At 43.3% G+C, this 27,384-nt stretch overlaps 1 protein-coding gene across 1 annotated transcript in view; it reads right to left on the bottom strand.

Moving 5' to 3' along the window:
* The window catches only part of LOC127006497 (carbohydrate sulfotransferase 11-like), a 74,888-nt gene that overhangs the window by 6,399 nt on the left and 41,105 nt on the right, over positions 1-27,384 (bottom strand). The window contains exon 4 of the mRNA XM_050876436.1: positions 13,043-13,266. Coding sequence (XP_050732393.1) covers positions 13,043-13,266 — 224 coding nt within the window. The remainder of the gene's footprint in view (positions 1-13,042; positions 13,267-27,384) is intronic.

The raw sequence follows: 27,384 nt of genomic DNA, 5'->3' as shown, positions 1-27,384 counted from the left end.
TCTCTCTTCCTAACCAATACACAGACTCTTTAATAATTGATTTCAATCATTTCAGCTGTTCCTGTGACAGCTGCTGGTGGGTCGGTACCAAAGAGGAGGCTTCTTTTTGGCGATCCCACAGGTTCAGTGTCTGGCTCCTTAAGTGATGAAGGAAATCACAGAGGGAGGGAAGGAGAGAGAACAGAAGGCCACGGCACTACTACACAGAAGCCTCTTCCAGCCCTTGATGAAGTATTTGAGGGGAAGCCATTTATTTGTGAAAACAATGAGTGTATTAAAGAAAGAAGTGAGCGTGAGGAGGAAAAGAGAGAGTGGATAAATGAAAGAAAGAAACTTATAGCAGAGAGGGATGAGCTTCTTCAGGAGAAATGTGAATGGGAAAAAGAGAGAAATATTAATTGAGAGACTGGAATATCAGAACAAAGTGGGTTTGTGCCACGGCATTGAAAAGGTTACTGAAAAGCTACAAACATATTTGACTCCAACTCAGATCGAATGCATGTTGCACAAGAAGCCTGTGAAGAGGTGGGAAGAGGAGGACATTAGAAGAGCTGTGACACTCAGAAGTTTTAGCCCCAAAGCATATAACTATTTACGAGAAACTATGAAGTTTCCTCTTCCGTCGGCTGCCACCCTCAAAAGATGGCTTATGAAACTTGATGTTGAACCAGGATTGCTGCTGCCGGTCATGAAGTTGCTGCACCACAAGTCTGCATCCATGAACCAGTACCAACGGCTTTGTGTGCTGAGTTTTGATGAAACCAGTGTAGCGCATGAGTGGACCTATGACAAGGGTACTGATACACTTTATGGCCCTAAACGTTATGTTCAGTGTGCAATGTTAAGAGGGCTAACATGCGGATGGAAACAGATCATCTACTATGATTTTGATAAACCCATGACAAGGAAAACTTTGTTCGACATCATTACTAAATCAGAGGAGGCAGGCTTTATTGTTGTTGCTATGGTGCATGACCTTGGACCTACAAACATGAAGCTCTGGAAAACTTTAGACATCAGCACAGAGAAGACATATTTCAAGAACCCAGCTGCTCCTGAAAGAAAGATTTTTGTATTTGCTGATGCCCCTCATTTGTTAAAGCTTATACGAAACAATTTTATTGACCACGGCTTCACCTTAGAGGGAAACAAACAAGTCAGCAGTGACTGTGTCAACGAGCTAGTCACCAGGTGTAAGAAAGATCTAAAAACAGCCCATCGTCTATCCCTAAAACATCTTGATGTAAAAGGCTCTGGAAGAATGAAAGTTTCCCTAGCAGCCCAGTTATTATCAGAGACAACAGCAAAAACTCTGAAATACTTTGGAGAGCAAGGGCTTCTTGTTAGCAAACACTGGGCTGCAACAAGCAACTTCACGGAATTAACAGATTCCTGGTTCGACCTGATGAACTCGAGAGTACCGAGAGACAATAAGAAGCGCAAAAGGCATGCCTATGGATGTGATCTAGAGAGACAAAAGAGTATCCTAGAAACAATGGTAAAGACTGTTGCGGAAATGAGGGTAACTGGACACTCGAGTCTCTATCCTTTTCAGAAAGGGATAATTATATCAAGCAAATCACTGTTGGATCTTTACAAAACTTTGAAAGAGACCTTCGATGTATCCTACATCCTGACACACAGACTTAACCAGGATGCCCTGGAAAATTTCTTTTGCTGTCTGAGGCAGATGGGCAATGACACCCACTCCCACCCGTCACCTGTGCAGGTAAAACACAGAGTTAAATCCTATCTTCTGGGAAGAGATATGGCTCTTGCAAACAACAACAACCGCAGTGAGGTACAGAGTCAAGGAAATGCCTCAATAGAGCCAAGTGAAACCAGTGAGACACTGGAGAGTGAACTACTTCTTTCTGCAATGTTGTTTTCCTCTCTGGATCCGAATGATTCACTTCCTGACTGCACCTCTGATGAAGTGGATGAGAAGGAAAACGAATGTGGACTTGTTTCTGAGACAACCCTAGAAGAGGAAGTATATAAATAAGGATTGAGATATGTTGGAGGATACATTATGAAAAAATTTCCCCAACATACTTTTCTAGGTAATATCATTGCCGAGAACAATAACACCTGGCTAGGTTGCATCAGCAGACAACCTGGGAAACTAAGAGAGCCAAATGAAAATTTCCTGAATGATTTGCAAGTAATGGAAAAACTATTTGTCTGTTTCCATGGGGATAAATCTTTGAAACCTGGAAGGAACGCAATCAGAAACCTGGCAGATAAAACTGCACAATTTGTAAAACTACCGCAAGAAGTGGTTGATTTTTTCGTAAAATGTAGGATGTTTTTTAGAATAAGAATAATAAATAGAAATCTTTCAGACACCGCCAGACAAAGAAAAAACAAAATAGCTAAACTGGTGAAATAAAATGTGTAAAAGTAAACAATGCAGTTTCATTTTGTTTTCCTTCCCTAGGAACCATTTCTGTATCACATACTCTGTCCTCCCTACTTATCCATCCATATTTCTTTAGGACTCTGTCTCTTACGCCCTGTTATGTACTTACTATTGCGTTTTTCTCATCAAAATATATTTTATACCAAGACATAATTAGTGTCTCTCTCTCTCTCTCTCTCTCTCTCTCTCTCTCTCTCTCTCTCTCTCTCTCTCTCTCTCTCTCTCTCAAAAGGAAATACACTCCCCTCGGTTAACGTAGGTATTTTTCACCTGTTTAATATCTACACTTATACAGACTCCCGTATTTGATACAAGTACACGAATTAGGCATAAAAAAAATCATCAGTGGAGAGAGAGAGAGAGAGAGTAATACATACGTGTGCTGAATGGAGAGCACAAACTATCATGACAGAGAGAGAGAGAGATAGAGAGAAATGAACCGAGATAATAGTGGGCGAGAGCTGCTGATTTCTGGCAACTCTAGGTCAGTAGCTTGGCCTAGGTGGCAACTCTAATAATAGTGTCGACGTCACTCTTTAGCCCCACCCAGCTGCGCAGGAGGAGGAGGTGAGCCGACCTTTTATAATTCTGTCGGCCTGGGGGTCTGGCACAAAACTTTGCTTTCTAAACTACCCTTCTACGGTTTCTATCCTTCTCTCTGTACCTTTATCTCCAGTTTCCTTTCTGACCGTTCTATTTCTGCTGTGGTAGACGGTCACTGTTCTTCCCTTAAACCTATTAACAGTGGTGTCCCACAGGGTTCTGTCCTATCTCCCACTCTCTTTCTGTTGTTCATTGATGATCTTTCCAAAACGAACTGTCCTATCCATTCTTACGCCGATGACTCCACTCTGCATTACTCAACTTCTTTTAATAGAAAACCCACCATACAGGAACTTAACGACTTAGCCTCAGACCTTACTATTATTTCCGATTGGGGCGAGAGGAACCTGGTGTCCTTCAACGCCTCAAAAAACACAGTTTTTCCACCTATCTACTCGACACAATCTTCCAAACAACTATCCACTATTCTTTGACAACACTCAGCTATCACCTTCCTCAACACTAAACATCTTCGGTCTATCCTTAACTCAAAAATCTCAACTCGAAACTTCATATCTCATCTCTTACTAAATCAGCTTCCTCGAGGCTGAGCGTTCTGTACCGTCTCCGCCAGTTCTTCTCCCCCGCACAGTTGCTATCCATTTACAGGGGCCTTGTCCGCCCTCGTATGGAGTATGCATCTCATGTGAAGGGGGGGTCCACTCACACAGCTCTCCTTGACAGAGTGGAGTCAAAGGCTCTTCGTTTCATCAGCTCTCCTCCTCATACTGATAGTCTCTTACCTCTCAAATTCCGCCGCCATGTTGCCTCTCTTTCTATCTTCTATCGATATTTTCATGCTGACTGTTCTTCTGAATTTGCTAACTGCATGCCTCCCCTCCTCTCGCGGCCCCGCTGCACGCGACTTTCTACTCATGCTCATCCCTATACTGTCCAAACCCCTTATGCAAGAGTCAACCAGCATCTTCATTCCTTCATCCATCACGCTGGTAAACTCTGGAGCAATCTTCCTTCATTTGTATTTCCTCCTGCCTACGACTTGAACTCTTTCAAGAGGAGGGTATCAAGACACCTCTCCTCCCGAAATTGACCTCTCGTTTTGGACACTCCTTTGACCTCTGTTCGGGAGCAGTGAGTAGCGGGCTTTTTTATTTATTTTTATTTTTTTATTTACGCCCTTGAACTGTCTCCTTAGCGTTAAAAAAGAAAAAAAAATGAATGTCCTTTACAGTACACAACATCCACATATACGCATATACCCACAAAAATGTCTTTTATGTCTTTTGTCTGTCCCAATGACTTGAGTTTTTTTTTTTTTTTAATAAAACTAACCTTGACAAATATTAATTTTTCCTTGCCCGTGGGCCAACTAGCAGTTGAGCACTCGCTTACCACCAACAGGCTTTCTTGAGGGGCCTGGATGGGAGTCGGCCCCAACCCATCATAGCGCAGGCAAGTGTTTTATAGTGGCGCCATCTTGAATGATAATAATAATAATAATAATAATAATAATAATAATAATAATAATAATAATAATAATAGTGTTATAGTAGGATATCAATGTATTATTATTATTTAATATCACCACGAATTAGGCATACAATTGTCAATGGAAAAACCCACGACAGATAGATCACGCCACCTTATAGGAATGTCGTCCGTCAGTGTTTACCGTCTCAGTTTTGTATACTTCGCCCTCCGATGGTGCGTGGAGGTCACCTTGACATACGTGACCAATTGTAACAATTATTTTCCAACCTGTAACTCGCCACTCCTTCACGAGAGTCCGACTGACACACAACGACAGTCGCTCTCGCTCCGTCGCTTCTTGTACATAAAGGCTACGAATATAATTCGCCTTAAGGAAGCTGAAGTCTTAATCAACACCCTTTAAACGCCCCCCGACAAGCCCGTTACAATAATAATAATAATAATAATAATAATAATAATAATAATAATAAAAATAACTAGCGGGACCCGTGGATGTACCACGGTATACAGCACCAGCAGTGAAAATTCCACGGTTAATGTGCAAGACGTAGCACCACGAACATGTAAGAGAAGCCTCATCTTCTTAATCCTCTTTTAAACCTCTTAATCCTTTTCATTTTCCTCATAATCATCTTGTAAACCTCTTAATCATCCACCCCTTCCTTTTAATTCTCATTTATACTTCTTAATCCTCTTCCGCTTCCTCTTAATCCGCTTCGAAACTTCTTATTCCGTTTTCTTTTTTTCTTAATACTCTTCTAAATATCTTAATCCTCTTCCTCCTCCTCGTAAACCTCTTGTAAACCTCTTAATCCTCTTCTAAAACTCGTAATCCTCTTCCATTTCCTCTTAATCCTCTTCTAAACCTCTTAATCCTCTTCTTTTTTCTCTTAATCCTCTTCTAAACCTCTTAATTTCCCCTCTTCCCCTTAAACCTCTTCTAAACCTCTTAATCGCACTAACGGATTCGAGGCTGTTGGCGTGTTCGAGATAATGGGGTCGAAGCTGTTGGTGTGTTCGCACTAATGGGATCGAGGCTGTTGGTGTGTTCGCACTAACGGGGTCGAGGCTATTGATGTGTTCGAGATAACAGGGTCGAGGCTGTTATGTGTTCGCACTAACGGGGTCGAGGCTCTTGGTGTATTCGCATGGAGCGAGGGCGGACCGGACGTGTGAATGCACCAGGACTGTGAGCGGAGCGAGAGCGGAGCGGTGTCGAGGCTGTTTGTGCTCTCAATAACGGGGTCGAGGCTCTTGATATGTTCGAGATATAGGGGTCGATACTGTTAATGTGTTCGCACTAACGGAGTCGAGACTGTTGGTGTGGTCGCACTAACGGGGTCGAGGCTGTTGATGTGTTCGAGATAACGGGGTCGAGGTTCTTGATATGTTCGAGATAACGTATAGTCGAGGCTGTTGATATGTTTGAAATATCGGGGTCGAGGATATGATACCTAGGCGTGACACACGAAGGAAGGTAAGTCGGCTATAGAGAGTAGTGACACACTGTCCAGTAAGTTTCGTTCAGAAAGCGACATCTGGCAACCCCTCCACGCGACATGAACATTATTATATCCTATCGAAATCGCACTGTTATGGTGATCGGTGGTCACAGGTGCACTCTACATAAGATAGATATTTATCAAAAGTGCCCGTCGCTAACGCTTAATAAATATTTTTTCTTTAGGCTCTGTCGCTACATTTTGACACGAGCTTTTAGTTTCGTTCAAATTTAGTCAAGAGCAACTCTAAGTTGTTTAACAAACCATGATACATTTAAAAATATACTGCACTTATTAGGGGAGATTGTTATGCCTTTTAACTAAAAACAAAAAATCCCTGACAGCCGAGATCTTGTTCTTTATGATTTTTTTATACGTAATAATAGGCTATAAACGTTCACATGATGGCGTCGTCGACCGCGGGCCTTGACGGCTGGAGCAGCGGTATTCTATTAAAGCCCTTATGTCCGCAGGCACTGCAGTTGAGCTGTCACGTCAGTGGCTGTGGAAACGTATAATTTTTAATACCTAAAAAAATAGGAGAGAGAGAGAGAGAGAGAGAGAGAGAGAGAGAGAGGCTGGGTGGGGACGGGAGACATGTCCATCAGCGACAAGGGGTCAGCTAGTCAGCGACACACACACACACACACACACACACACACACATATTTATACTTAGATATTACGTAATCTTTACGGAGAAATAATTTTAGATTTTTGATGATCTGAATTGTCTTTGAGGCTTTATAGTGACGGGAATTAAGGCTGCGAGTTAAACAGACCCTCAAGCCTATTTGCTGTTTGATGGTAAGGAGCATTAGTCACTGCCTGCCTCTGTGAAGGGCAGCATTGCACGCGGTATTTTCAAAGTTTAATAAGAAAAAGTGTTTCAGACTGTTCGTGATGTTTTACCTCGCCATCATCATCATCATCATCATCATGTAGAAGACATTCATTATCGCATTTCTAAATTGAAGTCATGTAATCTGGTATATTTCTAACCACATTATATAATAATATAATATTATACAATATTATAATTTCACGGTCACACACACACGGTACACACTGAAACGCGTCACTAACATCGCCAGTGAATGCGTCACCGTGGTATAGTTGCCAGATACCGCCACCAGGCTAAACATTCTGAAAACCGTGACATTACTCTCTATCGTCGACTATAGCGTATTTATATATAGACTAGCAGGACCCGTGGATTTACCACGGTAAACCTCGTAATCCTCCTCTTCCAATTAATCCTCTTCTAAATCTCTTAATCCTTTTCCTCTTCCTCGTAAACCTCTTGTAAACCTCTTAATTAATCTTCTTCTAAGGCTGGGTTCACACGAGCCACTTTTAGTGGTCAGTGGCCGCCACAAAAAGTGTCATCACAAAAAATGGTCGCCACGAAAAATGGTTGGTAGGTGCACCATGCACACGAGCCACTCGGTGGCAGCCACTAATGAGGTCAGCACGTGGCGTTATGGATCTCGTAGAGGCAGCAGCTGTCTGTGCTCTCTTGGCAAAAAACGCTGAAGAAAGTATTGCCATGGTTTCACCCCATATATATCTACTGTCGTGAGGGAATAAGTAAACCACCTCAAATGCCCTTTTCTCTAGGCTTTACTCGGCAAGAAAACCCTAGGTGCGTACAGTACCTGCAACCCGAGTGCACTGGCTTCATCGACGAAGAAACTAGATACGTTAGTTTCGAAACCATATAATAAGATTCATATTACATACGAATCACCTATCCCGAACGATACATATGAATCACTGAAACGAACAGGCACTAAAACCCCAACAAATACAGACAACTTAAACTATAGAATCACCACACCTACTTATCAACAGATTACAGCGTGTAGCATTCCACACATTATTTACAGAGCTAAAAGAACACGATAATTTTTTTTACTACTTCAGGCGGTCACAGGACAGGTTTAATCATCTTATGACAATAATTGGTCCACGTATAACACGGCAGGACATCAACATGAGGAACTGTGTCCCAGTAGAGGAGAGACTTGCGGTAATTTTTATATGAGACTGAAGATGAAGAATATTAAGTCACATTAGATGTAATTTATTGACATAATTCATCAGTCTTTGCGGTTACATAACATTTTCCCCTTTCTACTTCCGGGTAAATAAAACTACACGCTGCCATTTGAAACAACGGTATCTATCCCTGGCCACTGTGGCGTGGTCGGAAAATGGCTCCGCCCGCCACAACTCGCCACTGTTTTGTGGCGACCACAAAAAAATGGCCCGTGTGCATGCACCCATAGAGATGTGTGTGTTCTATTTTGACCATTATTTTGTGGCGGCCACTGACCACTAAAAAGTGGCTCGTGTGAATCCAGGGATAGATACCGTTGTTTCAAATGGCAGCGTGCACACGAGCCACTATCGGTGGCCACCACCCTGCCACCCGCCGCTTTCCCTCTGTCTCGACACTTGAACACCTGAATTTTAAGTGTCATAATGATGTATAAGTATGACCTTCACGCATAACTTGTGTTCAGGATATAATGGATAAGCTCTTATATGCTTTCAGAACTAATGTTTCATTTCGTTTCACAGTTTTGCATATTAATTGATTCTGGTATGGATTAATTACTGAATGTGGTAGTTTTATTTACCCGGAAGAAGAAAGGGGAAAATGTTATGTAACCGCAAAGACTGATGAATTATGTCAATAAATTACATCTAATGTGAGGGGCGATAATCTCTGGTGAGGTCACTAGTCAGGTCAGTAGCTTGGAGGGTGAGTACAATAGTCTGGTCAGGGAGATTAAATTAGGACAAACAGTTTATACCTCACAGGGAAGTCAGGTCAACAGGTAATTACCCGCGATGGATGACAGACAGGCTAAAAACTGAAATAGGAAGGAAAAGAGGACTATATGTTAGAATTAAAAGGGGGGAAACTCACCTAAGGGATAGTTACGACGATTTAGCTAGAGCAGTAAAGAAAACATACGTATGACAAAACGTAATTATGAGATTAGAATTGCCAGGGAAGCAAAGACCAATCCAAAGGGCTTCTTTCAGCTTTATAAGACCAAGGTTAGGGATAAGACAGGGCCGCTTAAGTCAGGAGAATCACTGATTGATAGTGATGAGGAAATGAGCGAGGCGTTAAATAGATATTTCTTAACTGTATTTACCAAAGAAAGATTAGATGATATACCTCAGGGAGAACAGATCTACAGGGGAGAAGAGGTAGAAGAATTAACCGACATCAACATAAGTAGGGAGCTCGTGATTAGACAGATAGATAGACTTAAAGTCACTAAGGCGCCAGGGCCAGATGAACTTTTCCCCAGGGTAATAAAGGAATGTGAAACTGAAATAAGTGGGCAGTTAACAGAAGTATTTAGGAAGTCACTAGACACAGGGGTGGTGCCTGTTTCATGGAGGCAGGCACACGTTATTCCAATATTTAAGAAGGGAGACAAATCTTCTATGGAGAACTATAGGCCGATTAGTTTGACGTCAGTTATAGGTAAAATGATTGAGTCAATAATAGCTGATAGTATTAGGGACCATATAGACAGACATAATTTAATTCACGACTCACAGCATGGGTTTACTAAAGGAAAGTCGTGCCTCACTAATCTTATATCCTTTTACAATAGAGTATACGAGGCAGCTGACAATGGTGAGAGCTATGATGTGGTTTATCTTGATTTTAGTAAGGCCTTCGATAAGGTACCTCACCAGAGACTGTTAAATAAAGTCAGGGCTCATGGAATAAGAGCGAAGGTATTTGATTGGATTAAGGCGTGGATTAGCGACAGGAAACAGAGGGTTACCATTAACGGTAAAAAATCCGAATGGGGTTATGTTACCAGTGGGGTTCTTCAAGGTTCAGTTTTAGGCCCGCTTTTATTCATTATCTACATCAATGACATAGACAATGGGATAACTAGTGACATAGGTAAATTTGCAGATGACACCAAAATAGGACGCACTATTAGGACAGGGGAGGATGCTAGAGCACTGCAGGAGGATCTCAACAAACTGTCAGCTTGGTCAGGGAAATGGCAGATGAATTTTAACATCACCAAGTGTAGCATACTTAGCGTAGGAACACGTAACCCATTACACGGGTATAGTTTAGATTCCACAGCGATAGGCAGGTCTGAGTGTGAAAGGAGTTTGGGAGTGTTAGTGAACTCTGACCTAAAACTAAGGTAGCAATGTATTAGTGCGAGGAATAGGGCTAACAGGGTATTAGGCTTTATTAACAGGACGGTAACCAACAGGAGTGCAGAGGTCATCCTCAGACTTTATTTAGCGTTAGTTAGGCCACACTTAGAGTATGCTGTCCAGTTTTGGTGCCCACACTACAGAATGGACATCAACTTGCTTGAATCAGTTCAGAGGAGGATGACCAAGATCATTCAGGGGCTGAGGAACCTCCCATATCAAAATAGGCTGAAACATCTAAACTTACATTCACTAGAGAGACGAAGAGTGCGTGGAGATCTGATAGAAGTATTCAAATGGGTCAAGGGTTACAACAAAGGCGATATAAGTAAAGTACTGAGAATCAGCCAGCAGGATAGAACTCGCAGTAATGGATTTAAATTAGAAAAGTATAGATTTAGGAGAGATATAGGCAAGCATTGGTTTAGTAATAGGGTGGTGGGGGAATGGAATAGACTCAGCAATCACACAGTTAGTGCAGGGACGATAGCTTGTTTTAAGAGTAGACTGGATAGCTACATGGACGAGGACGACAGGTGGCAGTGAGGTGTGGGTGCAGTAAGGTGACGGGGTACTGGTGCGTGCCTAGTACCGCCGGTATAACGAGGATCAAGCCTTTACCTGTAACCCCTGTAACTACACCTCACCCATCGTGAGTAGTGGGGGGGATTCTGGAGCTGCCCTGTGTAGGCCACCCGGCCTCTTGCAGTTTCCCTATGTTCTTATGTTCTTATGTTCTTATATTAAAATTACCGCAAGTCTCACTTCTACTGGGACATAATTATTCATGTTGATGTCCTGCCGTGTTATACGTGGACCAATTATTGTCATAAGATGATTAAACCTGTCCTGTGACCTCCTGAAGTAGTAAAAAAATTATCGTGTTCTTTTAGCTCTGTAAATAATGTGTGGAATGCTACACGCAGTAGTCTGTTGCTAAGTATATATGAAGTGAACCCATGGCAGTACTTTCTTCAGCGCTTTTTGCCAAGAGAGCACAGACAGCTGCTGCCTCTACGAGATCCATAACGCCACGTGCTGACCTCATTAGTGGCCGCCACCGAGTGGCTCGTGTGCATGGTGCACCTACCCACCATTTTTCGTGGCGACCATTTTTTGTGGTGGCCACTGACCACTAAAAGTGGCTCGTGCGAACCCAGCCTTAAACTCGTAATCCTCTTCCAAAGCCTCTTGATCCTCTTCTAAACCTCGCAATCCTCTTCCTTTTCCTTTAAATTTTTCTCCTTTTCCTCTTAATCCTCTTATAAATCCCTTAGTCTTCTTCCTCCTCCTCGTAAAACTCTTGTAAACCTCTTAATCCTCTTCTAAAACTCTTAATCCTCTTCTAAAACTCGTAATCCTCTTCCACATCTTTTTAATCCTCTTCCTTTTCCTCTTGATACTCTTCTAAATCTCTTAATCCTCTTCCTCCTCCTCGTAAACCTCTTGTAAACCTCTTAATATTCTTTTCAAACTCGTAAAGGCCGTTTCACACTGGATGCGATACTACGCGCGCCACACTACTCGTATGCTGGCCATGCCGCGCCACGTGGCTGGAGATGCCTATGGCCACCCCCTTGAGACGGGCACCATTGCTCATGCCGGACCAGTAGTAGGTGTACCCCCCCCCCCCCTTACCGCTGCCAGGCCTCCTCGTCTCAGAGTCCCACTATATCACCCTCAGCCTTCCGAGCCTTCTGATAGGTAAGGCAGTCGGTGATCCTCCAAGAGGCTCCGAACTTTCCAGGAGCTCACACGTTGAGCCTTTCAAGGATTAAGCCGGGCCTGCTTCTGCGGGTGGGCACCGCTTCTGCACGACTCTGGCCACTCCAAACACAAAAAAAAGAGGGGCAAAGGGGCCCTTCCTATTAGTTTCATCCTATTAATATATGTATTTAATTCTCATCGCATGGGTGAGGCCAGTAGGTGTACGTATATGTATGACACAGAAGTTTGAATAACAAAAACGAAAAGTTTCAGACTATACTAATTCAAAATTATAAATTGGTTCAAGAGGTATGTTAATACTCCTCTCTTAATTAAAGTCATTAACAGTAGGCAGAAGAAAATATAAATGAAAGAAGGCTGTTCCAGGGTTTACCAGCGAAATAGATGGAAGAATGATGACATTGGTTGACTCTTGCATAAAGGATTTGGATAGCATAAGGATGAGGCAGAGTAGAAAGTTATGAGCAGCTACATCGCAGTAGGGTAGAGTAAGCAAGTTCCGGATAATATTAATCATGAAAATAGATGTAAAAGATAGAATGGTATGCAACATCGCGGCAAAATTTATAAGAGAGAAGAGAATCAATGAAAAAAGTAAATCAGATGCGAAAATCCTTTGACTCTAATATTTTTAAAAAAGTGCTGTGTGTGTGTGTGTGTGTGTGTGTGTGTGTGTGTGTGTGTGTGTGTGTGTGTGTGTGTTTCCCTGACACAAGATGCATACCCAATACGAGGGCGGGCTAAGATCTTCTATATGGATAGCTACAAGGAGGGAAAGAAACTGATAGAGACGATACAGAACGCCGAACATCGAGGAAGCTGATTTAACAAGAGATGATATAATTATGAAGTTTCAAGCTGAACCTTGGAGTTGGATTGACCAAATATGTATAACGTATAATGGGACAGCTGCCTGTCATGGTTGATGTCTTGAAAATTGTGTCGAGTGGTCAAGTGGAGATACTGAATTTTTGAGGCAGTGTAGGATACTAAGTTCAGTATTCTCTATGCAGAAGTTATTGTAAGTCACAGGTTATGCGTCCAATTTCTGTTTAATTTCTGTAATGAAGATCTTTGGTAATAGAGTGGTGAGTAATGCAGGCGAGAGAGGAATTTACCTGATGATGTCATACTTAAAGGTACACGGAGCACACATGAAGGTAACGGGCATCCAGCGGTCATCGGGGGGCGGCAGATGAGGGCTGGAGAGCCACGTCTCTGTGGTGTCCAGCACGTACCGGATGAACTCCCGGAAGGAAGCCATGAGAGGCAGTTTTTCAGCTGTACGGGCCTGAAGTGACGGTGTCGAAGTGGCCTTGTAGTTAGTTTCCCTAACAATCATCTGGAAAAGATGTTGATGATTATGATGATGAAACCTACAACAACAACAACAACAATAATAGTAATAATAATAATAATAATAATAATAATAATAATAATAATAATAATAATAATAATAAATTTAATAACTGATAATAACTGTTTTTCTCGATGGGGGTGCACCGTACTTGACCTCTCCGAGCTGCTCTTCCCTTTTTCTCCCTGTTCGTATTTCGTTTCCCTTTGAAGAGTCCTGTATCTCTGCCTCCGGCTAGCAGTCAATCTAATCCATGACGTGGGGCTGTTGGGAAGGAATCTGCATCGCTCCATGTAATTCTATAACATCAATAAATCAAGAGGGAGTAGTCAATTAGACAGCTGCCGAATGGGGCGTAAGCTATTCCCAGTGAGGAATATACGAGAGGCGAGGGGGTGCTGGAAGCCTATCAGAGACCCTCCCGTGTCCTTACTCTCCGTTTTTATATTGTCTCATCAACACCAGCGCGTAGTTCAGCATTCCCCATTAAGACAAATTCACTTATTCTCCACACCACTCTACATAAACTTTACACACACACAACTTCCTCCCCCCAAAAAAAATTACAAAATTCGAAATTCATTATGGCAGAAAAGTAAGAGCCTCTGAGTCCCCATCTGGGCGGGGACCATAAATGAACACAGATTGGACTCCCTTTTCGGCGCCGACAACAAGAGGTGTCATGATAATTCCTCAGCTTTATTTAATCAATTTTTGCAACATTCGCGGTTTTGCCTCAAACTTCCATTCTATGGAACATCATCTCTCTTCTAAACCTGACCTTCTTTGCCTAACCGAAACCCAGGTTTCTGAGGATACTGCCAGCAATCTCTATTCTGTTCAATCCTACTATCTCTATAACCTAAATTTCAATCCAAAGCTGGATGTTGCGTCTACGTACGAAACATCACTTGCTCTACTCCCCACTACCTTGACTCTTCAAAATTTTATAACACCTGGCTAAGACTTCATCGTCATTATTTTACTAAGTATATCTGTTCTGTTTATCTCTCACCAAACTCTACCAATTATGTAAAATTCTTTAACTATTTGAATTCCAAACTGAAGCATATCAACTTACTCGCCCTTCGCTGAATTTCAATGTTTCAAACCAGCTTTAGCTTTCATCCTCTTTCACTAACCAGCCTGGTAAACAAGCCTACAACTTTGCTCTCTTCAGTTATCAAGAGCAGTTGGTTCAGCACCCTATACGTATCCTTAACCGCCTTGGAGATACGCCCAACACTCTAGACCTCTTCCTAACCTCCAACCCTTCGGCTTACTCTGTTAAACTGTTCTCTTCGTTGGGCTCCTCCGATATATATATATATATATATATATATATATATATATATATATATATATATATATATATATATATATATATATATATATATATATATATATATATATATATATATATATATATATATATATCAGTGGTGGGCACCGATCACTTTTTTGCTGTTCCGATCCCCGATCATCCGATCACTGTGGACAACTGATCCAATTCCGATCATCCGATCATTTTCTAAGTATGCCGAGCACTTGCCGGGCACGTATCGGGCACGTACCGTCCTGGTACCGTGTTTTGCCGTGCGAGGATCGGCCAAGACCGTAGTGGTTTCGGCCTTTGCCGGGGGTTAGTTCTTGGGACACCGTGCTCGCATCGCCTGTCACCGAGGGAATACTGTGCATATGTACCTTGCACCTTATATGTACTGTGTAGTCGTCAGGTCGGTACTGGAACCTAGGGGTGGGCAGGTACCAGTACCAGACTGCTCGGTACCGGTACCAATACTAGCCAGTCGCTCATGATGTCCCTCATTTCTTCCTCACACGAGTGAGAGGCTGAGACTGAGTGCATGAGTGGATATCTCGGTGTTATGGATATTCTCTCTCTCTCTCTCTCTCTCTCTCTCTCTCTCTCTCCCTCCACTGAATGAAGTGAATATTTACCCAACCACCACCATGAGATTTTCCCCCTCGGAAAAAAATCCAACCTGGCAACTCGGCGCTCGTTTGGCCAGGGAAGACCACGAACCGTGTCATAGATGGTTTTATGCGCGTGATCTGAACATACGGCTCTGAAACCATACCGTGCCATAGGAAACCGCGCCTTACGAATCCGCGTCATACGCGACTTGACTGTACTTCCATTTCATATTTTCATATGTAGAATATTCAACATCACTGGATGGGCCAGCACCGCCCCCGTCACGAACCCAAAAGTTAACTTGGATTCATCTCTGCCTGGGCCGACGGAGCTCCACGCGCGGGCCCGGGTGGACCCCAGTTCCAACTGTCCCTGCCGTCGATGACGTCACTGACGGTGGACGGATCCGTGAAAACGGAATAGTGGGCACAACGCCTTAAGCCGCGTCCACACTAGGCCTCACGAGGCGACTCATGAGGCGACTCGTGTATGCCCCTGGACTCACAAAAACAATAGAATACGGACGGGCATGAGGCCGCTGCTGGCAATGGACATGTTTCCGGTTCTGGGAAGAGCCTAGAAATGCATTGTGCCACGCACCAATGATAACGTAGTGCACATATTACGTCCTATAAATCGCTAGTTGACTGGATATTGGAGAGATATCACAAATTCTTCTCATCTCACGGGGAGAAGCCACCATTAGCTCGTGACGTCATCAGGCTGAAGCAGAGTACAGCAGACGACAGTACTAGTCTTGTGTCCATTGTTTTTTTCATCAGCTATGGCCACTCCAGCTCCAAACTGCGCCCAACAGGTATGTTATAGGTGCTTACAGAACACCTTAAGAGTGTTGGAAATATGCTATATTATTAAAATGGGAGTGAAATCAACCGAATCTCTTCTGCCCTGCAGGGGGCTTCGTGGTGCAGTGGTTAGCACACTCGGCTCACAACCGAGAGTGCTCGAGCTCGATTCCAGGGCGGAGTGGAAAAATTTGGGCGGCTTTTCCGATACCCTACGCCCCTGTCCACCCAGCAGTGAATGGGTACCAGGTATTAATCGGGGGTTGTGTCCCGTCTCTTGGGGTCTGTTCCCTTCTCCTGTAATTCCTTCCCCTTCTGTCTCTCTCCGGCATATGACCACAAATGTTGCGCCGACTAAACGAAACTTTCCAACTTTTCCTCTGCCCTGCAGAAAATAGTTGAGTTCACGATTTAAAGTTAGTCCGAGGGGGAACTATAGAGAATAATCAAGGTTGAATTTATATTAGTATTATGGAAATTTACCTAGCCTAACCTAGAGAAAACAATGGCTCTGGAACGTCAGAGAGAGAGAGAATCAACGCCTGAAGATGAATAAGAAGAAAACGAATGCAGACCAATATTCTATAATCAGAGGACGTGACAGTAGAGAGAATAGTTGAGTTCACGATGAAAAGTTAGTTCGAGGGGAAACTAAAAAAAATACTGCAGGATTCACTAGCACAGACAGAAATATCTTACGTGGAGTACTTTTGTTCGTATATATATACTCTTGCACATTGGCACGAATCACCAACGACTGCGGGTTACGTCTCCAGGCATTGCTAGCCACTAGAAACATACACCACAACACGAAATCTCGGAGTAACACAAAGTTGGCGGCCTGCTGACTGTATCGTGACGTCACGACCAATCAGCACCCGTTTCCAGGTCACGTGATTTTTCCTCAACTTGAATCTTTATTAAATTTTTATTCCACATTTGCTATTTCACATGAAGAAAAAATAGCACCAAAGCTGAATTTATGGCCTATTTTATCCATACAGACAGAATTTGAAATAAATATGTTGACCGGAAACATGTCGATCCATTCTGGCGGGAGGTATTTTTGGGGCAGGAGGCGTGAACGTGGCAACGTCAACTGCGTGCTGCTCTCAGATCAAAGCTGAAAACGTTGAGGACAACGTTGAGTGAACTCGGGGCAACACTCATATGATGATTGATATTCTGAAACAGCACCCCTGCATCTGGCAGGGGAAAAATAAACATTACAAGAATAACAATGACTGGCGAGGCGGTGCAAGAGTCGCCTCGTGAGGCCTAGTGTGAACGAAGCTTTAGAGTCGATAGATTACGACACTATAGTAACATATGGCCTAGTCATATTCACATACATGAATTACTCTAGTTAGAAGGTAAGGCCTTAGATTATATAAAAATGCGTTTGTCCCTCACCAGGTACAGCGGTTAGTCGGTTTAACTGGGTTAATGGAGTGAGCGCCAAGGAAATAAAGCGACTTTGCGCCTGCGCGTTTCATTCACGATACCTTACCAGGATTAAATAAACCAACGATCAATAATTATCGCTTAATATTATAAATAAATACGCTAATTGAAGACACTATTTAGCAACTTGTATAAATAATTGTAAGAAGTGAGTAGTGGGGTTTCAAAATGTCTGCAGTCAGTTGTTGCCATGACAACGTTGACCACAATTTTTTTTTATATGATCGGTGATCGGAAGTTAGTTTGTGAAGTCCCGATCTCCACAGTCCGATTACTTTTTACAAAGATGATCCAATCTTTGCATTCCGATCGCCAATTGCTGTTCCGATCAGATCGGAAGATCGGATGATCGGATTGATGATCGGATGTGCCCAGCTCTGATATATATATATATATATATATATATATATATATATATATATATATATATATATATATATATATATATATATATATATATATATATATATATATATATATATATTATACATTTTTTTACATCAAAGGATGCGGCTCAAGGGCAACAAAAAGAGTACAAAAAAAAAGGCCCGTTACTCGCAGCTCCCACAGAAGTAAAAAGTAAAAAGTAGCCAAAAGAGAGGTCAATTTCTGGTGGAGAGGTGTCTTGATGCACTCTTCTTAAAAAAAAGTCAAGTCATAGGCAGGAGGAAATACAGACAAAAGAAGTCTGTTCCAGAGTTTACCAGTGAAGGGGATGAAAGAATGGAGATGCTGGTTAACTCTTGCATAAGGGGTTTGGACAGTATAGGGATGAGCATGAGCAGAAAGTCGTGTGCAGCGGGCCGCGGGAGGGGGGGAGGCATGCAGTTAACAAGTTCAGAAGAGAGGTCGGCATGAAAATATCGATAGAAGACAGAAAGAGAAGCAACATGGCGGCGGAATTTAAGAGGTAGAAGGCTGTCAGTAAGAGGAGGAGAGCTGATCCTTAGACTCCACTCTGTCTAGAAGAGCTGTGTGAGTGGAGCGCCCCCACACGTGAGATGCATACTCCATACGAGGGCGGACAAGGCCCCTATATATGGAAAGCATCTGTGCGGGGGAGAAGAATTGGCGGAGACGATACTGAACGCCCAACCTCGAGGAAGCTGCTTAAGCAAGAGAGGAGATGTGAAGTTTCCAGTTGAGATTTTGAGCTAAGGATAGACCGAGGATATTTAGTGTTGAAGAAGGTGACAGCTGAGTGTTGTCGAAGAATGGGGGATAGGTGTTTGGAAGATTGTGTCGAGTTGATAGGTGGAAAAACTGGGTTTTTGAGGCATTGAAGGACACAAGGTTCCTTTTACCCCAATCGGAAATGATAGCAAGGTCTGAGGTTAAGCGTTCTGCAGCCTCCAGTTTGGAGTCTTGTAATTCTTGTTGAGAGGGTCTTCTGTTGAGAGAAATTGAATAATGAAGAGTGGATAGGAGAGTTTGTTATGGAAAAAGATCATTGATGAATAACAGGAAGAGAGTGGGTGATAGAACAGAGCCCTGTGGAACACCATTGTTGATAGGTTTAGGGGAAGAACAGTGACCGTCTACCACAGCAGACAGAACGGCCGGAAAGGAAACTGGAAATAAAGGAACAGAGAGACGGATAGAATCCAAAAGAGGGCAGTTTAGAAAGCCAAGAGTTGTGCCAGACTCGATCGAAAGCTTTCGATATGTCTAGCGCAACTGAGAAAGTTTCACCGAAACGGCTAAGAGAGGATGACCAAGAGTCAGTTAAGAGAGCAAGAAGATCGCCAGTAGAACGCCCCTTGCGGAACCCATACTGACGATCAGATAGGTCAGAAGTGGATCGGTGCTTTTGAACCTTCCGGTTAAGGATTGATTCAAAAGCTTTAGATAGGCAGGAAAGTACAGCTATAGGGCGGTAGTTTGAGGGATTGGTTCGGTCACCCTTCTTAGGCACAGGCTGTATGAAGGCATACTTCCGACAGGAAGGAAAGGTAGATATTAGCAGGCAGAGGCGAAAGAGTTTGACCAGGCAGAGTGTCAGCACGGAGGCACAGTTTTTTAAGTACAATAGGAGGCACTCCATAAACCTTCTGAGAGTTGAGGCCAAATACGGCATAAAGGAGTCAGAGGGGGATGAGTAGGAGGAGTATGCCCAGAATCGTCAAGAGTGGAGTTGTTACCGAAAGTTTGAGAGAAGAGTTCAGTCTTAGAGATAGATGAGACGGCGGTGTTGCCGTCAGGGTTAAGGAGAGGAGGGAAAGATGAAGAAGTGAAACTGGAGGAGATATTTTTGGCTAGGTGCCAGAAGTCACGGGAAAAATGAGAAAAAGCAAGGTTTTGACTTTTTTTTATTTATGAAAGATGTTTTGGTAAGTCGAAGAATAGATTTGACACGATTCCGGGCTGAAATATAAAGATCATGGTTAGCAGGAGTGCAAAGGCTCTGGTACCTTTTGTGAGCTGCCTCTCTATCTTTAACAGCACGAGAACAAGCGTGATTAAACCAACGCTTTTTAGCATGAGGAGTAGAGAAAGTGCGTGGAATGTATGTCTCCATTCCAGATTTTGACAAGTTGTCAATCAGTATTACAAATGTTCAATTAAAAGTAAAATTCTTATGACAAATTTCCGGGCGTCACAAATTATGTAACACCGTCCAAAATACCATAACTAAACGTTTCGTCTGTTGCACCGTTTAAATCCATGGTCTCTGAATGAGCGATTTGATCGCCAGTGAGTGAAGATGCCTCGTCATGGGGGCATGACAGAGGTAGTCTAGAGAGCAAGACTTCACTACCTCCGCGCCATTTACTCGACTATATTGCTTCAACAGATTGGTCATATTGGACGATGAGGAGCAGCAGCAGCAGACCACTTTCTTGGTTGGGGATTCCATGACTCGCCACCAGGTGATTACATTCTGTGGAAGAGTCCCCCGACGAAGGTGCAACTACTGTTTTCCTGGAGCTGGAGTTGACAATATCACAGCTGCCCTCGACGAAGTCTCCGACGAGGCTTCCAATGAAACTAATTTTGTTCCGCACGCAGGTACTAATGACGTCTGATAGACCTGGCCGTCGGCTGAGTCGACAGCGTGACGGCGCCGCGTTCAGGACGACGCCAGTTCAATCCTCGCCCGGTGCCACCAAGCTGAGATTTTTCAGCCGCCACCGAGTGGCTTAAAACTACCCAGATGCTGTCCAGAAGACCACCTATCAACCCGGACTCTAGATTCTAGGATTAAAGATGAGCTCCGGGAGGGCAGCATAAGCCAATGCAAGATGGCGCCACTATAAACACTGGCCTGCGCCACAACAGGCTAGGCTATACCATCAGGCCCCTCCAAAAAACAAGCCTACCGGCGCCACAGGCGAAGATGTAAAAAAAACCCTGCTGAATAAGTACAATAGACTCTCTCTCTCTCTCTCTCTCTCTCTCAGTTGCGCCACCCGATTTAAGAACTAACCTCTCATTGTTTTTGTTTTTGTTTACTTTTTCCCAGATACAGAAACAATGGCGCGGACCCGCGTCAACTTATGACTGATGTTTTATATGGAACCTTTCACACGCCGCGGGCGAAATTCAGCGCAGGCCCCCCTTGGGTTATCTGCGGGCCCGCTTCCGCGCATAGCAGCAAAGGGTACATTGTTCAATGTGTGTTTTCACACGGCGGCCCGCGCATCTTTTCGAAGAAATCTCATTCAGTATCCTGGTTGATTTCAATGTGATTTGTTGTGCGTTCATTTTGAGAATATGAATATGTTATCTAAATCGACGTATATATATATATTTTTTGCAAAATTCCCCATACCTCATGAACTGTCGTGGGTGCATGAAGTAGCATGTCATGACGTCACGCCAGTATGCCGATTTTGCACATCTTCCTCCTACGTCTGTAATATGTATTATATTCACGTAAAAAACGAAACGTCTCTACGTTTATATGTCCCCTCATTATCAATACAGACAAAGTTTCAACTAAATATGTTTTATTTTGTATTTCTTATGAACATTTCTATTTAAAAATCATGTTTTCGAGTAAGGGCACTTCAAAGTTTGGAAAGCCCTGTATCAGTCATTCTTTCTTTCCCGATTGGGATTATTTTTACACATGTTACTGATGAACACGTAGTGATAATGCACCATAACAGTCATGTAATAATTTCAATATCTACTACTAATTATTGCGAGGTATTCATCATGGGGTGGCGTTGTAGGACACCTGAAATTTTATAGTTTTGCGCCTTTGCCGGTAAATTGACTGTACCTCACTGCTGGGGATCATAAGAATGTCACTTCATTGGAAAGGGGTTTATTTCTACATTTATTTGTTCCCTCATTATCAATAAACACACCAAGTGCCATTACTCACAAACATGATTTTTTTTATTAAATAAAAATATTCATAAAAAATCCAATAAAAACATATTTACTTAAAACTTGGTGTGTGTATTGATAATGAGGGGACAAATGTATGTAGAGACGATTTTTTAATGTGAATTTAATACATATTAGAGCAAGTAAATGTGCATAATCGGCATATAGTAAATATTGAGATAATTATATGACATATGGTTCATTATCTCTATGTGTTCATCAGTAACACTTAGTGATAATGCACATATGTAAATATAATCCAAATCGGGAAAGAAAAAATGACTGATAAAGATCTTTTCAAACTTTGAAGTGCCTTTACTCGAAAACATGATTTTTCTAAATAAACATATTCATAAAATATCCAAAATAAAACATATTTACTTTAAACTTTGTGTTTTTATTGATAATGAGGGGACAAATAAATATAGAAATAAACTCCTTTCCTGCACCCTGCACCTCGAAGAAGGAAAGGCACCCTAGCCCCCCTTTTTGTTCTGGGGGTGGCCGGGATAGCGAAAATGCGGCTCCAGTCCGCAGAACCATGACCAGGGTTGACCTTCTGAGGGCTCTCTGTGTGGACTCTGGAACGCCCGGAGGCTCACGGAGGATCACTGACTGCCCTATGTATTAAAATATTAATGAGCTCAGGAGGTTGAGAGTGGTCATAATGGAGCTCTCTGAGACGGGGAGGCCTGGTAGTGACGAGATCAGTAGGGGTGGGGGTACGCCTACTATTGGTCCGGCATGAGCGATGGTGCCCGTCTTAGGCCTGATTCACACTATACGTAAAGTGACCGGCACGGAACGTACCGTTCCGGCCCGACAAAATTTCTTCAATGGGAAACAAGTTGTTGTATTCACACTGTTACGTACCGGCACGTTTCCGGCACAGACCGTCACCGTCACCCCCGAGGTTGGGCGTTCTGTATCGTCTCCGCAAGTTCTTTCCCACACAGATACTTTTCATATACAAGTAACAAGGGCCTTGTCCGCCCTCATATGGCTTGTTCACCAGCCTGCTTTGTTCTCCTCAATTATCTAGAGCAGTTGGTTCACCACACTCGCATTCCCGTCCGTCTTAGAGACACGCCCAACATTCTAGATCTCTTCCTAACCTCTAATCCTCCAGCTTACTCTGTCAAACTGTTCTCTCCATTGGGCTCCTCCGATCACAACCTTATTTTTGTGTTTTGTCCTATCGCTTCTGTACAGCCTCTGGACCCACCGAAAAGGCGGTGCTCATAGCATTTTGCTTCTGGTCGGTGGGACGACTTGAAGATGTAGTTTTTCCTATTTCCCGTGGAATGATTATTGTTTCCAGGAAAGAGACCCCTATGTGTGTGCCCAGCGCCGAGTGCCCAGTCTTTGGAATGGAAGCGCACATTCCACATACTTGCTCTACTCCTCATGCTAAAAAGCCATGGTTCAATCACATCTGTTTTCGTGCTATCAAAGATAGAGAGGCAGCTCGCAAAAGGTAACTGAGCTTTCGCACTCCTGCTAATCGTGGTCTTTAAATTTCCACCCGGGATCGTGCCAAATGTATTCTTCGACTCACTAAAAACACTTTCATCAGTAGAAAATGCTACAACCTTGCTTCTTCTAATTCTTCCAGAGACGTCTGACAACTAACCATAAATATCTCCTCTAATTTCATCTCTTCATCTTTCCCGTCTCCGTAATCCTGACGGAAGCACCGCCGTCACATCTGTTTCTAAGGCTGAACTCTTCACTCATACTTTCTCTGAAAACTCCATTCTGGACGACTCTGGCCATATTCCTCCTACTTTTCCCCCCTCCGACTCCACTATGCCTGTCATTAAGATTCCCAAGAATGATGTTCTCTATGCCCTTTCTGGCCTCAATCCTCAGAAGACTTATGGGCCTGTTGGAGGGCCTCCTATTGTCCTTAAAACCTGTGCTTCCGTGCTGACACCCTGCCTGGTCAAACCAATTCATCTCTGCCTTTCAACATCTACCTTTCCTTTTGCTGAAAGTACGCCTACGTACAGCCTGTGCCTAAAAAGGGTGACCGTTCCAATCCCTCAAACTACCATCCTATAGCTTTACTCTCCTGTCTTTCTAAAGTTTTTGAAGCGATCCTTAACCGGAAGATTCGTAAACATCTATCCACTTCTGACCTATCTGATTGCCAGTATGGGTTCCGCAAGGGGTGGTCTACTGGTGATTTTGCTTTCTTATTGACTCCTGGTCATTCACTCTTAGCCGTTTCGGTGAAACTTTCTCAGTTGCGCTAGACATATCGAAAGCTTTCGATAGAATCTGGCACAACTCTTTGGTTTCTAAACTACCTTCATCCGGATACTACCCCTGTCTCTATACCTTTATTTCCAGTTTCCTTTCCGGCCGCTCTATCTCTGCTGTGGTAGACGGTCACTGTTCTTCCCCTAAACCTATCAACAGTAATGTCAAGCAGAGCTCTGCCCTGTCTCCCACTCTCTTTCTGATATTCATCAATGATTTTCTTTCCACAACAAACTGTCCTATCCACTCATACGCCGACGACTCTACTTTGGATTATTCAACTTCTTTAAACAGAAGACCTTCCCAACAAGAATTACAAGACTCCAGACTGGAGACTGCAGAACGCTTAAACTCACGCCTTGCTATCATTTCCGACTGGGGCAGAAGAAACCTGGTGTCCCTCAACGCCTCAAAAACTCAATTTCTCCACCTATCAACTCGACACGATCTTCCAAACACCAATTCCCTATTCTTTGATAACACTCAGTTGTCACCTTCATCTACATTAAACATCCTCAGCCTTAACTCAAAATCTCTCACTAAATTAGCTTCCTCGAAGTTGGGCGTTCTGTATAGTCTCCGCCAGTACTTTTCCCCCGCACAGTTGCTATTCATATACAGGAGCCTTGTCCGCCCTTGTATGGAGTATGCATCTCATGTTTGGGGGAGTTCCACACACACACACACACACACACACACACACACACACACACACACACACACACACACACACACACACACACACACAGCTCTCTTGGACAAGGTAGAGTCAAAGGCTCTTTGTCTCATCAACTCCCCTCCCATTAATGACAACCTTCTACCCCATAAATTCCGCTGCCATGTTGTCTCTTTTTCCATCTTCTATCGATATTTTCACGGTGACTGCTCTTTTGAATTTGCTAACTGTATGCCTTCCCTCCTCCCGCTGCCCTGCTGCACACGACTTTCTACTCAAGCTCATCCCTACACTGTCCAAATCGCTTATGTAAGAGTTAACCAGCAACTTCGCTCTTTCATCCCTCACGCTGGTAGACTCTAGAACAAACTTCCTTCCTCTATTTCCTCTTGCCTCCGACTCGAACTCTTTCAATAGGAGAGTATCAGGACACCTCTCCTCCCGAAATTGACCTTTCATTTAGCCACTCCTCTTGGGGGGAGGGGGCGTACTGAGGTCGAAAAGGAAAAAATAATGAAAATAAAAGTGTTCGCATTTAATACTTGAGATTTTCAGGATATGTTCGGAATATGACTTTCTTCATTATGTATGCATATAAATGTTTTACATGCATAACGCCATAACCTCATGATGTCATGCAGATAAATTTGCTTAAAATGTTCTACTGGACATATTATTTGTCATTAAGAAACGTGTTGATACATGTGAATATGTATATGTTATCCAAATCAACGTAGAGATTGTCTTTTGCAAAATTCCCCATACGTCATGAACTGTCTTGGGTGCATGACGTAGCATGTCGTGACGTTCCGCCAATTTGCCGAATTTGCATTTACTTCCTCCTAATATGTATTATATTTACTTGAAAAGTCTCTACGTTCATTTATCCCCTAATTATCAATAAACACACCAAGTTTTAATCAAATATGTTTTATTTTGGATTTTTTATGAATATTACTATTTAAAAAATCATGTTTTCGAGCATAGACTTCACAATCTCTTGACGGGAAACGGGGCGCGGGGCCGATTCGCAGGGGGCCGATTTTCAAAAATTTAAAATCTAAATATTTTCAAAACCAAAGCAGCTAGCGACCTGAAACTAAAACAGGCACCTCCCTTAGGCATATATGAGTCTCCATGAGCAGCGGTATCAAAAAATTCAAAGTCGTTCCCTAATAAAATCCCGATTAATTGTTTTTTATATAAGTATAACGAAACTTAAAAAGGCTATAAAATCCTCAGATTTTACGCTAGATGCACAAACATCACCAAATGCAGAGATAATCACTTATATTTTCAGAATCAATAGCAATATTTAGCATATCTTATAAGTTTTTGCCCGAAATAGCTACTTATTTTTTTTTTATTTAGTGCAATTTTTTACGTAAGTTTTTAACATCTAATAAATCACTTAATTTTCACATTAGAAACTTAATACTTGAGGAAAGCATGCAGAAACATCTTAATTTTACTCAACAAAAGCAAAATATTCATTTTTCTATATACAATCACAACTTATTTTGGTTGAATTCCGATGTCACTATTGCCGCAGCACGTCTTGCCGGCTATCTGGCCCTCGTCCCTGAACAATCACTTTAGCCTTTTGGCCTATGACTTGTGGGCCCCGGTCAGTTTCCTGGACTTGTACACGTCCCTGTTCCTCGCCGTCTCCTTCCTGCCCTCCTCGATACTGCTCCTCTTCCTGCCGGTCGGCTGCTTCAAGGCCTTGTTCTTCCTCGCTTCTGAGGTCACGTCCTTGGAGAAATTAGCACCGAAACAGTTGAAGAGGGACCTGCTGATGTGCGGCAAGATGGTGTTGGCCAGGTTGTGCCCCTCCTGGCACCTGTACCCCTGCAAGGTCGGGTCTGAGGCCGCCAGGAACTCCAGGAGGTGCCTGAACCCGTCCCTGTGGCGCATGGCAAAGGAGAGGAACCTCAACCTGCGCTCCTTCTTGTCCTCCCTGCACATCAGGGAGTCCCACAGCGACATCCCGAAGGACACCATGTGGGCCATTGGGAGAGATGGCCGCTTCAGGACCGCCCGGCCCGTCTCCAGCTCTCCCCTGTCGACCAGCTCGACCAGGGCGTCGAACATCACAGAGGGCGGGTCGCCCCTCTCGAGCTCCACGGTAATCTTCATCTCCTCCTGCTGGGCAAGCTCCTGCTTGCAGCACTCGGCCACAGAGGAGTTGGCCTGGACCTTCCTGGCCAGGTAGCCGGCGTAGTTGCCGACCACGGCGAGGAGCAACTCGTCCGTCGGCGGGTCCGGCTGGTCGTCGGCCAGCTCCCTGGCAAGCTGGGCCAAGATCACCTCGTCGTCCTCCTTCTCCTCTGCCTTGGCCCGGTCCAGGTCGGCCTGCACGTCCCCGGGGAAGAACCCGACGAGCTGAGTTGCCATGTAGGCACTAACTAAACGTACATTTCTTGTTTCCTAATACGTAAAACTGTGGACTTCACTATCCTACAGTTATCATTCATTTTACGTAAAGATTTCAACCTAAAGTTACGCAAATTTGCCATTTTTTACACAACGTTTTCAAAGTGCACGCATGGTGCTATTTTATATAAGTTACCTTGAATCCTCGACCAAATCACTCTAGAGACACTCCTGCCTGCTTG

This window comes from Eriocheir sinensis, chromosome 33 (genome assembly GCF_024679095.1).
Source record: "Eriocheir sinensis breed Jianghai 21 chromosome 33, ASM2467909v1, whole genome shotgun sequence".
Lineage (NCBI taxonomy): Eukaryota > Metazoa > Arthropoda > Malacostraca > Decapoda > Varunidae > Eriocheir > Eriocheir sinensis.
The sequence above is the reverse complement of the archived record's forward strand: the minus strand, read 5'-3'. Positions and strand labels throughout refer to the sequence as shown.